This window comes from Polypterus senegalus, chromosome 7 (assembly GCF_016835505.1).
Source record: "Polypterus senegalus isolate Bchr_013 chromosome 7, ASM1683550v1, whole genome shotgun sequence".
In the NCBI taxonomy this organism is placed as follows: domain Eukaryota; kingdom Metazoa; phylum Chordata; class Cladistia; order Polypteriformes; family Polypteridae; genus Polypterus; species Polypterus senegalus.
Window position 1 is genome coordinate 76897148 of NC_053160.1, and position 14178 is coordinate 76911325.

At 41.0% G+C, this 14178-nt stretch overlaps 1 protein-coding gene across 5 annotated transcripts in view; it reads left to right on the forward strand.

Annotated features, from left to right (window-relative positions):
* LOC120532665 (solute carrier organic anion transporter family member 3A1-like) overlaps positions 1-14178 on the forward strand; it is a 410803-nt gene that overhangs the window by 215160 nt on the left and 181465 nt on the right. For 4 of the 5 annotated variants that reach the window (XM_039758919.1, XM_039758916.1, XM_039758920.1 and 1 more), the window contains exons 4-5: positions 2648-2746; positions 13907-14170. In XM_039758919.1, the coding sequence (XP_039614853.1) occupies positions 2648-2746; positions 13907-14170 (363 nt within the window). The remainder of the gene's footprint in view (positions 1-2647; positions 2747-13906; positions 14171-14178) is intronic. The other variant, XM_039758918.1, reaches the window with a different exon arrangement.

Consider the following 14178-nt stretch of genomic DNA (forward strand, 5'->3'; position numbering starts at 1 on the left):
ACATTTTGTTATGTTAGCAGCCTTATTCCAAAATGGATTAAATTCATTTTTTTCCTCAGAATTCTACACACAACACCCCATAATGGCAACATGAAAAAAGTTTACTTGAGGTTTTTGCAAATTTATTAAAAATAAAAAAACTTAGAAATCACATATACATAAGTACTCACAGCCTTTGCTCAATACTTTGTTGATGAACCTTTGTCAGCAATTACGGCCTCAAGTCTTTTTGAATATGATGCCACAAGCTTGGCACACCTATCCTTGGCCAGTTTCGCCCATTCCTCTTTGCAGCACCTCTCAAGCTCCATCAGGTTTGATGGGAAGCGTCGGTGCACAGCCATTTTAAGATCTCTCCAGAGATGTTCAATCGGATTCAAGTCTGGTCTCTGGCTGGGCCACTCAAGGACATTCACAGAGCTGTCCTGAAGCCACTCCTTTGATATCTTGGCTGTGTGCTTAGGGTCATTGTCCTGCTGAAAGATGAACTGTCACCCCAGTCTGAGGTCAAGAGCGCTCTGGAGCAGGTTTTCATCCAGGATGTCTCTGTACATTGCTGCAGTCATCTTTCCCTTTTTCCTTACTAGTCTCCCAGTTCCTGCTGCTGAAAAACATCCCCACAACATGATGCCACCACCACCATGCTTCACTGTAGGGATGACGTGACGCCTGGCATTCACATCAAAGAGTTCAATCTTTGTCTCATCAGACCAGAGAAGTTTGTTTCTCATGGTCTGAGAGTCCTTCAGGTGCCTTTTGGCAAACTCCAGGCAGGCTGCCATGTGCCTTTTACTAAGGAGTGGCTTCCATCTGGCCACTCTACCATACAGGCCTGATTGGTGGATTGCTGCAGAGATGGTTGCCCTTCTGGAAGGTTCTCCTTTCTCCACAGAGGACCTCTGGAGCTCTGGCAGAGTGACCATAGTGTTCTTGGTCACCTCCCTGACTAAGGCCCTTCTCCCCTGATTGCTCAGTTTAGATGGCCGGCCAGCTCTAAGAAGAGTCCTGGTGGTTTTGAACTTCTTCCACTTACGGATGATGGAGGCCACTGTGCTCATTGGGACCTTCAAAGCAGCAGAAATTTTTCTGTAACCTTCCACAGATTTGTGACTTGAGACAATCCTGTCTCGGAGGTCTACAGACAATTCCTTTGACTTCATGCTTGGTTTGTGCTCTGACATGGACTGTCAACTGTGGGACCTTATATAGACAGGTGTGTGCCTTTCCAAATCATGTCCAATCAACTGAATTTACCACAGGTGGACTCCAATGAAGCTGCAGAAACATCTCAAGGATGATCAGGGGAAACAGGATGCACCTGAGCTCAATTTTGAGCTTCATGGCAAAGGCTGTGAATACTTGTGTACATGTGCTTTCTCAAGTTTTTTATTTTTAATAAATTTGCAAAAATCTCAAGTAAACTTTTTAAACGTTGTCATTATGGGGTGTTGTGTGTAGAATTCTGAGGAAAAAAATGAATTTAATCCATTTTGGAATAAGGCTGTAACATAACAAAATGTGGACAATGTGATGTGCTGTGAATACTTTCCGGATGCACTGTATTTCATGCAGATATATGAATGACATAAAAACAATTAAAAAATAACGTTTCTGTATAAACAGTTGTGATCAGCATTTATGACATAGCCTGCTGGTAACTTTTTAAAATTTGGTTATAAGTTATGTATTAACTACTAAACAATTCCCTAAACATTGCACAAACCATACAGCTTCCTAAACATATTATCAGCATGGAAATCAATGAGAACTTGTGTGTTGCCCACCTTGTAGTGTATTTAATTTGGCCTTCAATAGGGTAAGGTGGTAACGAAGCCTAAAATGAAAGTGAGACAGCAGCAAAAACTGTTCAAATGGGTTAAAAGGTTTATCAGCAATACATTTTGATTTGTTCATTTTCTCCTTCTGAAGATTATAAAATTCCATACAAAATACTATGAATTAACTTGAACATACAATTGATTCATTAAACATAAATCTAATGTAAATATAGAATAAAGAAGACAATTGTAGAGTCAAATGGAGATTCGTACACAAAAAAGTATATAATGCCATTGGAAATCGAGATTATCTTTAATTGCTTGAGTACTGGTAAATTTAATGCACAATAGGAAAAGTATTTTGAAATTGTACATACAATTTTCTTTTCCCAACTGTACTCATGGCATGATTCATTATCTTATATTTCTATTTGTAATTATTAAGAAATATGTATTATCCTGGCTTATTAAAGATGCAGTAGATATTAACAATGTTTCCACTATTGTTATAAGCATGAAACTGTACGTGCTGGAACAAATATGTGGCACAAGTATGGCAATGGTTTGTATCACAGTGTGCTATTATAGATACTGTTTTTGTATGCAGGATACATATAAATAATGGTTCACATTTAGCACTAAGCAATAACAAACATATGCAATGAAAAATAGCTTATTGGAATAAATATATTCACCTACATATCTAAATTCACTTTCAAGAAAGTATTTCGTGCTGTTTCATAATGCAGTTACTGAAGCAAAAACATTCATTTATGGTAACTTATGTTAGGTTGTCCTGCTTGTTCAATCTAGAAGCAAAAATGATTTGTTAAGATTTTAATGTTTATGTTTCTTTATTTGTTTGGCAGGTATAATACTGACAACCACATTGTTTGGACCCTTGTTGGGATTTCTAATGGGAGCTTTGTTTACTAAGGTTTATGTAGATGCCATCTTCATTGACACAGGTATATTGGCTTTTTTAACAACTTCTCAGGATTTACAGTTCATATTTTTGCCTCTCATAGTCACTGGGAGAAAAATTATTGTTGAGCACTTTAATATACTTTTTCTATGAAAATGTGCTGTACAAATAAATGCTGTTGTTTGTGTTATAAAAATAGTGAACTTTGACAACAGTCTGAAAGTTTGAAAATCATGGTGTATTAACCATGCAAGAAACATGATGTATTTAAAAACATGAATACAAAACCAACTAATACATATACCAAAAGACTTCTAATTGTATCTTCCATTTTATAGAGTAATTTCTATATAATGTGTACTTGCAACATTGGACAATACATTATTTGTGGAGTTTTCTTTACATATTAACAGATCAATGATCATTTATCCTTTACAGTTTCAAAAAGTCTGTTTAAAATCTTGTCTAATAAATCACTTGAATAGAAATAAATTGAATGTGCACTGTTATTAATTACTGATAGGTACAGTGTGGCAGGAGGCTGGGTGGCAGACCCAGCCAGGATGCCTGGAAGGAGATCTATACGTCCCCCGGGTCACGAGAGGGAAACTGCCCTGGATAGCAAGGGGACCACTGGGAAGTAGCAGGGAGGCTCAAAGCCGTGGGGGCCCCAAACTTCATAAAGCCCAGGAGATCTACACTTCCGCAACACCTGGTAGGGTGGAGGAAGGACTTTCCAGCAATGCCCGGAGTGCTTCCTGGTGCTCATGTGGCACTTTCGCCACACCAGGAAGTGATGTCGGAAGAACGTCAGCAAAACCTGGAGCATGTCCGGGTGACTATAAAGGGGGCCACCTTCCTACAGTCAAGGAGCTAGAGTCGGGAGCTGGAGGTGGACGAAGCTCCAGCGACAGGAGGAAGAAAGGTGGCCCACAGACATTGGAGAAGCTTGTGTGTAGGGGTGTTTGGTGCTGGAAGCAATGTGTGTGTGTGAGACTTGTGTCTTGGGGGACTTGGTCTTTATTAAACGTGTGTGCTTTAAGAACTGCTGGTGTCGGTCTGATTGTGTCCGGGCTGAAGATCTCACAACAGTTAAGGAAAAGGCAGGGATCTCATCATTGTTTGATCATTTTTCTTGATGATTCTTTGGTATATAGCAATTCAAAGGGAAAAAGTGAGGAAAGTCTGTGATCATTATATATTCTACTAGCCGTCCCACGTGGCTTCAACCGCATAGAAGTGAAACAGGACAGCGAGGAGGGCCCTGCCTGGCTCCCTGCTCCTAAAGACAAGCTCCCCCGCCTCAGCCCACAGCCTCTATCTCTGATTAGCATGAATCTATCGGTCCAGCAAGCGAACTATGACTATTAGCACAATGAGAGAAGTTGCAAAATCAACCGGAATATTCAAGCAAGTTGTAGAAAAAAGCCTGATGTAAATCCATTAAGTACTTCTCTCGTTTGCTAGCTAAGGGAATGTAAGATACGCCACGAGGCTGGTGTGTAAGTGAGGAGGACTCTGCCCCCCTCCCTTCGGCCCACTGTAAAAGTGGGTAAAGCCATTCAGAACCATATGGCAAAAATGAGGATCTTAAAATGGCTCATAAATAGCAGCCAATAAAATTTTCACAGTTAATGTTATGTCGTGATACGACTTATCATTAACTACCCTCATTGGTGCATGTATTCAACCAAGCAAAGTCAATTCAAATTTAGTTTTAGTTGTCATTTTTAACCAGTAAAATGTGTCGTAGTAGTTACTTCAGTAATAAATAAGTGATACAAACACAATAACTTAAAATTGGGAGTGGTCTCCCCTAGACTTTCTTGTATACTCAAATATGGGGATGGATATTTGAGGAGTAAACCACAAGACAATGATTATATTTTTATATTATGTACATTAAAGAACCATCAACAACAAATTAAATCAAATCAATAGGATACTGGTAGTCCCTAGGTTACGGACATTCGACCTACAACATACGAATGGGGCCACAGCTGTGACGCATGCGCCTCAATAACTGCCGCTCCATCATCTTCGGCCCGGGGACGCTGCAAGTGGTGGCTGGACGGAGGCTGGAGGGGGGCGATTTCTCTGCCCCCACAGTGTAGTGTCCCTCAGCGGCTCCCGGTGTCAAGCGGTTTCACTGCCCGCCCACCACACACGGCTGTCCCATATGTTCTCGGTGGGTGGCTGGTAATTCTGCAAGTGGTGGCTGGATGGAGGTTGGAGGGTGGCGATTTTGCTGCTCGTGCAGTGTAGCGTCCCTTGGGCAGCTCCCAGAGGCCAGCGATTTCACTGACCACCCACCACACCCTGTTCGTTCGTTCTCGTTGGGCGGCTGGTAATGCTACAAGCCGTGACCCGGTTGTGGCTGAACGGAATCCATTGAGGGTGAACGGGGCAGCGGGGGGTAGCATTGTAGTGTGCATCGGATACCTGCCTATTAAATGGGGGCAATTCACTGCCTGCCTTTGGTAGCACCGTGTTTGTGCTCAGTGGGCGGACACTGAAGGCAGCATACTGTAGTGGAGGTGACTGTGAGGTGGGCTGGTGATGAACTGCCCTTCGATGCCCCCATTCATTCTCAATAGCAAGCCTGTACTGTTACGTACATAGCAGGAAGTTGTCTCTTGTAAGTACATCAGACATGTTGATGACTGGTACCTTCCTGCTGTGATAGCGTGTACAGTGCTGTGCAGAAAAGCTCATCTTAATCTTTTGTCTTCACCCTTCAACAATGTCTCTGAAACACAAATCTGATGCAAGTGCAGGTGATACAGTAAAGAAGAGAAAAACCATCACCATTGAAAATAACGTAGAAATAATAAAAAGGTCAGAGAGAGGTGAAACTCCATCATTCATTGGTAGAGCACTTGGTTATAGTCGGTCAACAATAGCATTTATTAAATTTATGTACCTGTTCTGACTTACATACAAATTCAACTTAAGTACAAACCTACAGTCCCTATCTCGTACGTAACCCGGGGACTGCCTGTATTGAACAATTATTATAAAAGTAAAGTTGAATAAAAGGTAAAGTACCACTTCCAATTACAGCAATAGCCCAAAAGAAATCTACTTTTTGTACCTAATACTTGAATGCAAAATTTGGTTTACCTAAGTAAAAGCATGCTGAAATTATCGTGTTTACATACACGCACACAGACAGACACAGACATCCATCCATCCATCAGGTCATGGGGGCAGCAGCTTGAGCAGAGAGGCCCAGACTTCCCTCTCCCCGACCACTTTTTCTAGTTCTTCTGGGGAAATCCCAAGGTGTTCCCAGGCCAGTAGGGAGACATAGTCCCTCCAGTGTGACCTGGGTCTTCCCCGGGGCCTCCTCCCGGTTGGACGTGCCCGGAACACCTCACCAGGGAGGCGTCCAGGAGGCATCCTGATCAGATGCCCGAGCCACCTCATCTGTCTCCTCTCGATGCGGAGGAGCAGCGGCTCTACTCTGAGCCCCTCCCGGATAACTGAGCTTCTCACCCTATCTTTAAGGGTAAGCCCAGACACTCTGCGGAGGAAACGCACCGATCTGCCTGTCGATCTCACGCTCCATTCTTCCCTTACTCGTGAACAAGACCCTGAGATACTTGAACTCCTCCACTTGGGGCAGGATCTCTCCCCCAACCCTAAGAGGGCACTCCACCCTTTTCCGGCTGAGGACCATGGTCTCGGATTTGGAAGTGCTGATTCCCATCCCAGCCGCTTCACAATCAGCTGTGAACCGATTGAGAGAGAGCTGAAGATCATGGCCTGATGAAGCAAACACAACAACATCATCTGCAAAAAGCAGTGACCCAATCCTGAGTCCACCAAACCGGACCCCCTCAACAGCCTGGCTGCACCTAGAAATTCTGTCCATAAAAGTTATGAACAGAATCGGTGAAAAAGGGCAGCCCTGGCATAGTCCAACTCTCACTGAGTCCCACAGGAAAAAAGAGTCCGGTAGGACTCCTTCTTCAGCTTGACGGCATCCCTCACCACCGGTGTCCACCAACGGGTTTGGGGATTGCCGCCACGACAGGCACCGACCACCTTACTGCCACAGCTCTGGTCAGCCGCCTCAACAATAGAGGCACGGAACATGGCCCATTCGGACTCAATGGCCCCCACCTCCCTCGGGACGTGGTCAAAGTTCTGCCGGAGGTGGGAGTTGAAGCTACTTCTGACAGGGGACTCTGCCAGCCGTTCCTAGCAGACCCTCACAACACGTTTGGGCCTACCAGGCCTGACTGGCATCTTTCCCCACCATCAAAGCCAACTCAACACCAGGTGGTGATCAGTTGACAGCTCCGCCTCTCTCTTCACCCAAGTGTCCAAGACATGCGGCCGCAAGTCCGATGGCATGACCACAACGTCAATCATTGAACTGAGGCCTAGGGTGTCCTGGTGCCAAGTGCACATATGAACACCCCTATGCTTGAACATGGTGTTCGTTATGGACAATCCGTGATGAGCACAGAAGTCCAATAACAAAACACCGCTCGGGTTCAGATGGGGGCATTCCTCAAAATCATGCCCTTCCAGGTCTCACTATCATTGCCCAAATGAGCATTGAAGTCTCCCAGCAGTACGAGGGAGTCCCCAGAAGGTATGCCCTCTACCACCCCTTCCAGGGACCCCAAAAAGGGTGGGTACTCCAAACTGCTGTTCGGTGCATACCCACAAACAACAGTCAGGACCTGTCCCCCCACCCAAAGGTGGAGGGAAGATACCCTCTCATCCACCGGGGTAAACCCCAATGTACAGACTCCAAGTTGGGGGGCAACAAGTATGCCCACACCCGCTCAGAACCTCTCACCGGTGGCAACTCCAGAGTGGTAGAGAGTCAAGCCCCTCTCAAGGAGATTGGTTCCAGAGTCCAAGTTGTGCGTTGAGGTGAGCTCGACTATATCTAGCCAGAATCTCTCGACCTCGCACACTAGTTCAGGCTCCTTCCCCTTCAGAGAAGTGACATTCCACATCCCAAGAGCCAGCTTCTGTAGCATTGATCGGACTGTAAAGGTCCCCGCCTTCGGCCACCACCCAACTCACACTGATCTCCTTGGCCCCTCCCATAGGTGGTGAGCCCATGAGAAGGGGGACCCACATTGCCTCTTTGGGCTGTGCCTGGCAGAGCCCCATGGGTGCAGGCCCGGCCACCAGGCGCTCGCCATTGAGCCCCACCTCCAGGCCTGGCTCCAGAGGGGGGCCCCGGTGACCCACATCCGGGCGAGGGAAAACGCCGTCCAAATTTTTTATAGAAGGTCTATTGACACAGACACTGACATAATTCCAAAAATGGTATTTTCAGACTCATTGAAGTCTAAAACATCAAGATTCATCAAAATCTCGACATCGAATCTTTGGAAAATTGCAATACTTTCCCTATTACGTATACGAGAAAGTAAAAAACACTAACTTCTAATATGAAGCACTACTCATACTATTCAATCCATTATTGCAACATGTTGACGGTTTCAATAAATGTATCTTCTCACAAATAAATACTTCTTTTGAAACTAATTTATTCTGACCAAAGTTCTTGCAAACACATTAGAGAAAGTTTTTCCTTCTATACACTGCAAGAGCAAACCAGATTTTTCAAAGGCTGACAATTACTAATAAAATTTCAATAACAAAGTGCCCTGAAGTCTTGCTATCTTTGCACAAAGGATAAAAGAAAAACCAAAACTGGTTTGCCTCCAATATATATACAAGCTTTTTACTTGGATAAATAACATCTTTTTGAAACTCATATCCAAAGCAAATTTAGGACAAGACCTTAATTAAGGGAGATTTTGTTATGCATCTGCTTCACTAGAACATATTTTGGGAAAGGCTCTAATCAAACATTATTGGAAAAAAGTCTTTGACTTTGTATTAGTCTTGGAATCACACTAACATTTAATTCTTTAACAGCTTTGTTTGGGGGTAATACGTGATGGGATATTACTGTTTAATGAACAATAACTTGTAATTATCTTATACCACACTTACAGCACACAGTCTTACCTTGGCAATCTAGAAGAATCCCAGCATTTTGTACAATCTTGAGTGTCCTAGTTACTTAAAATTAAAACAAAAAATAATTCATTTTACCAGGATAAGTTCAAACATTCTTTAGAAGCTGGCAGACATTCATTAATGATGTTTTTACATATCTGAGCTTTATGAACTGTTGTTAACCTTTTGCTAACACCTTTAAATGATTACTTCAAATGAAATGTGTTTCTAATTTGGCTCTGCAGATAGCTAAAGAAGTGGTATCTGATCTGAATAAGATGCAGTACCCATTGTCTTACTGAATAAATAATATATGCATTGAAATTAAATACGTACAATGAAAAATACAAATAAGTAAACAGAAATGTGAACAAAAAGCAGTGATAAAAACATTATTCAGATAGTTCAAGTTTTGTAAAATATAATATACAGTATATAAAGCCAATAATGCATTTTTAGATTATTTACTGTATAACATCTAGTATTATTGGGTATATAAGATAGAATACAGTGATAAAGAAAGCAGCAAGTGTTTGTTATTTTGTTGATACTAAAAAAGTTCATCATGACATGAAAAAAGTAAGTGTTTATTTTTAATTTCTTCTTCCTCTTCATCTTTTCCAACTATTATTTGGGGTATTTTTGCCTGATCAACCTTCTTCATACCTGCTTCTCTTCCCAGGTCAAACCCTTTCCCTTCAGATCTTCTTTTACTTTATCCACCAGCCTCCACTTCAGTCTCTGTTTCTTTCTTTTCCCCTGCACTTCCATTGCCATCACTTTTTTGCTTACATATTTATTGTCTCCGCTTACCATCACTTTCTTATGTATCTTTCCCACTTTTCTTGGACTTCCAATTGTCCCATTTCTAATGCTGTACTTTTTTGTAACAGCCTTGTTCCTAGCCTTTGCTATTCTAAAAATCATTCTCTCCACCTCTTTTGTCTTCTTGTTCCTCTGCCAATACATTTCTCTGTCTTTCTCCTTCCCTGATTGGTACCATGTCTTCTTGTGTTTATCCCAATATTCTAATTTCTGCCACATCCAACTACTTCTGCTGTGCTCCCTTTACTGCTCATGTCTCAGCTCCACACATCATTAATGGTCTTATTACTGTCTTAAAAGCCTTGTCTTTAACTTTCACCTTAATTCATTGATCACATAATATTGCTGATACTTAATTCCAATTGTTCCAACCTCATTGCACTCTGTGGGTTATCTCTACATCTTGAGCTACCACTGATCCCCGATATTTAAACTTATTCACTATTTTCAATAGTTCCCACACAGACTAACATCTAAATTCTGATTGTCATTAAACCTCAGATATGTTGTCTTCTTCTTATTTATTTTCAATGTGTGTCCTTACTCCTTCATACATACAGTATTGTGACATGTGAGTCCCTGTCTTACACCCCAAAACACGAGGCTGAGTCTCAATACATTAGTAAAACCAGTTTTATTCTGCTTGAAACAGGAACAGCACGGTTATTTATTGTAGAGGGATCTACCATTCTCCTATATACAGACACAGCAATCAGGCAGGGTTGTGGCCAAGTAATACTGTTCCCTGCATTTATAATGTTCCTGGCATCACCCATCGATGACAGGTGTTTATAGTGTGACTGTGGTCGGCTCAGATTTGCCCTGCGTTGCCCCTGCAATGGAGAAACTGTCTTCCACAGACATGGCGATTGTGCTTTGAGACGCTCTTTGGCGTGCCGTCCCAGTAGGGGGAGTCCCAAATGAGTTTAGAAACCTTACAATACCTTGGACAATTCTCCCATACTTTTTTGGCATTCCTTTCTCTTGCCTGCACTTCCTGACCTCTTGACTTGGCACTCTAGCAATAGCCTTCTCCAAATCAATAAACACCATATGAAAACCTATTTTCTTCTGTTCAAAGATTCTATTCACAAATACTACACTTGGACTTTTTTTTTAATTCAACAGCTTTTCAAAGTCCCTTCTCCAACTGTTCTTAATCCTATCATGCTCAATCAAGACCACACCTTGCTCTACTTTCATCTGCTTTATCTATATAATATCCTCCCTAGCCTTGTCCCTAGACTTTGCTGTTCTAAAAATCATTCTCTCTGCCTGTTTTGTCTCCTTGTTTGTCTGCCTATATATTTCTATTTCTCCATCCCTGATTAGTACCATGTCTTCTTTGCCTCCTTCTTAGTCCTACACCCCTCTTTTCCACCAGCATGTCTCTTTGTCCCCAGGTGATCTCCTTCCTGTTGTCTAACCTAATACCTCTTCACTATCTCTCAATATAATCATGCTATTCTTCTCCCTAAACCTGTTGTTAACCCCTTCCTCTTTTAATCTTCACCATTTTATACTTGGCATTGCTTGCTCTGGTTTTACTCTACCACTGATTCTGATCTCCAAATCCATCACCACCATTCTATTCTGCACTGTGACACTTTACCCTTTTATGATCTTACAATTCTTTATCTCTTACAAATGAGATCTTCTATACAGTAGAGTGTCTATTTGGCTTTGCATTCCTTCATTACTGTAAGTCTCAAACTGAATTACTTTATTTTAAAAAAATATGTCAACTATTACCAAATCAAATACCATGTCAAAGTGTACCATCATCTTCCCTTCCCCAACTTTTCTTCCCTACTCCCCATCCTCCACAAACAATAACATTTTCTTCCTCTTGTACCACCTATTAATCTATTTGTGGCAAGAAACCTGCCCTTTCCTCTTCTCCACAGCCTATTTGAGGAGCATATGCAGAAATTACCCTAACTACTGTCTCATCAAGGCCTAGCTTGACACTCATCAACCTAACACTACTTCTTTTCGCAAGACTATACTTAAGTTCCTTGCATTACTAGTATTACCATAACCATTTCTCTCTTACTCATTCACTCCATTGTACAACAATTAACAGCCTCCTTCCAATTCTCTTGCCTTACTCCTATTCCATCTATTTTTCTGGACACACAGCACTTTTACTTTCCTTTAAATCTGTCAGCTTTCTGCCATTGACCCAACATTCAGTATACCCACTCTCACCTTTAACTCATCCTTTTCTTTCCCATTTCCTGTCTTCTAGACTAACTTTTTTAGTTGGGCCCACCCTTGGCCCGTTAGCACTTGCTCACTAACCACCGCCTAGCATTTTCTGAAGCTGATTGGATTGATTCCATCATTAAAATTTTGGCTAAAGTTTTACAGCTGGATTCCCTTCCTGACACTAACCCTCTCTATTTATTTGAGCTTGGCACCAGCACTGAGAGGTGGGGAGCATGTGGTGCATTGTGACCCAATTGCAATGGGTGACACCTCAGCACCACACTGGAACAGTGTGAGTTTTTTTATGGTGGATGGAGTGCCAATCCTGCCACCAAACCACAAGTTTTCCATGCAACTTGGTGGACCTGCTTGCAGGGTTGGATGCATATTAATGTCATACCCAGGACGAAGCAATTACAGGTTAAGAGTCTTGCTCAAAGGCCCAACAGAGTAGAGTCACTTCTGGCATTTACAGGATTCAAACCAGCAACCTTCTGATTGCCAGCACAGATCCCTAGCCTTAGTGCTACCACTCTGCCACCAGCACCAAACTGGAATGTTTTTTTCTATTGGTGGCTAGATTTTACCATTGTTTTTAATACTGACTGTGACAAGTTAGCATTTGTGTCATCCATAGCTCCACATTGGGATTAGTGGGTTTGGAAAATAAATTAATGAATGATATTTACCTAATTGTAAATAGTTATAGTTATACAATAGTTAAATGTTTTAAAGAGTGGGTTACTGCAGTGTGCCTGTCAAGATACCTGAGATCCAATCACACTACATATATAAGAGTAAAAATTAAATTAAAAGTCTCTAAGAAAGAATTTCAAAAATGCCTGTATGAATTGGTGAGGGACTCTTTAAATGAAGGAACACACTTGTATATTTCATTTATATTCCTGATTTGACACCAAGGAATTTATCATTAATAACAATATTTTTGGACTTCTTTTCTCTTTACATAGAATTTTTTTAAGTAAAAACATAATATGTCAGAATGTGAAGAAAAAATTATTAAGTACCCTGTGGTTGGCCCACTGGTTTTGGACTGGGCGTCACTGGCACTTCTGGGCAGTCCACCATTTCCTACATACTTGAAGGTCACACTTCTTTTTACTCTTAGGTCCTCAATAATCCCCGTTCCTGTCCCATGACACCCTTCGTATATAGGACCATATACCATGCAATCCATCACAACAGCAAATATGGAAATCTCTATTGAGATTTAAAGATATATTGACTAATGTTTTAGCACATGCAAACACAACTCTTTTTCAGCTCAAAATGTGTACATATTTTAAAAAGTTAAAATAACCATAAATGTTAAGTGACAAAGCAGAAACAGTTGCATAACACCAAAGAAATTAAATTATCCTACTTAAAATCAGCTTTCTAAAACTTTGTGTTTTCAGTAGCAATGCAGATATTTGAATTTTTGGCTTTCCAACTCCAAGAACCAGGGTACAGCCTTCAAAGGTCAATTTAATCTTTTCTAATTACCTGACTATAAAATTTGATAGAAAAAGTCAAAAACACCATATGGAAATTACCTCAAATATGGGAACTGAAGCCAGGAAACAACATCTTGTTGCAGATTATTACATTTAATTATATGTCAAACAGTAATTTGCCATGAGTTCTGATATTTATGTGCCACATGTTGTAAAACAGTAGATTTGATCACTATACAACACTGCTATCATGCGTACATTAAAATCATTTACAACATTAAAAGTTCTATATGGCAAGTATGCATTATGAAATATTCTTAACTGTATGTTTTAATGTGCCTCTAATAACAAAGCAAATAATCACCTTTTAATCATTGATGTGTTGTATCCACAACAAGAATTTATGAGAAGAATACAAAAACAACTCAGAAGTTGCATGATGCTGCAGAAACATAAACCTTATTAACTTTAAGCAATTAAAAGCATTCAGCCAAAAAATAATCCATCCTGAATCTGGTCTTCCTCAGCCTTATTCCTATAAGCTAATATGGTACATGTGTTAGTACTTATATTAATAATGATAGTTTTTTGTAATGCCAAAGTGTGCTGTATAATAAAAAGAATATACTAATTGCTGTACATTGAAATGATTAAATGACGATGAAATAAAGAAAGTTGTTTGGTTTTCCTTTGTTCTTTTATTTTTGCAGAAAAGCTGAACATAACTACTGATGATCCTCGGTGGATTGGAGCATGGTGGGCTGGTTTTCTCGTTTGTGCAGTACTTCTGTTTTTCACTTCTTTAATTATGTTTGGCTTTCCTCGATCCATGCCTTTGAAGAATTTTCCAGAAAACAAATTGTCCAAGTTGTTGCTTCCTGTTAAGGAACCCAAGGAACAAGGAAAAAATATTCCTGATGGTAACAGAGAACAAGAGAAAAAAGAGAAACAAGTGTGCTGTCACCATTTTTTAGGTAAATAT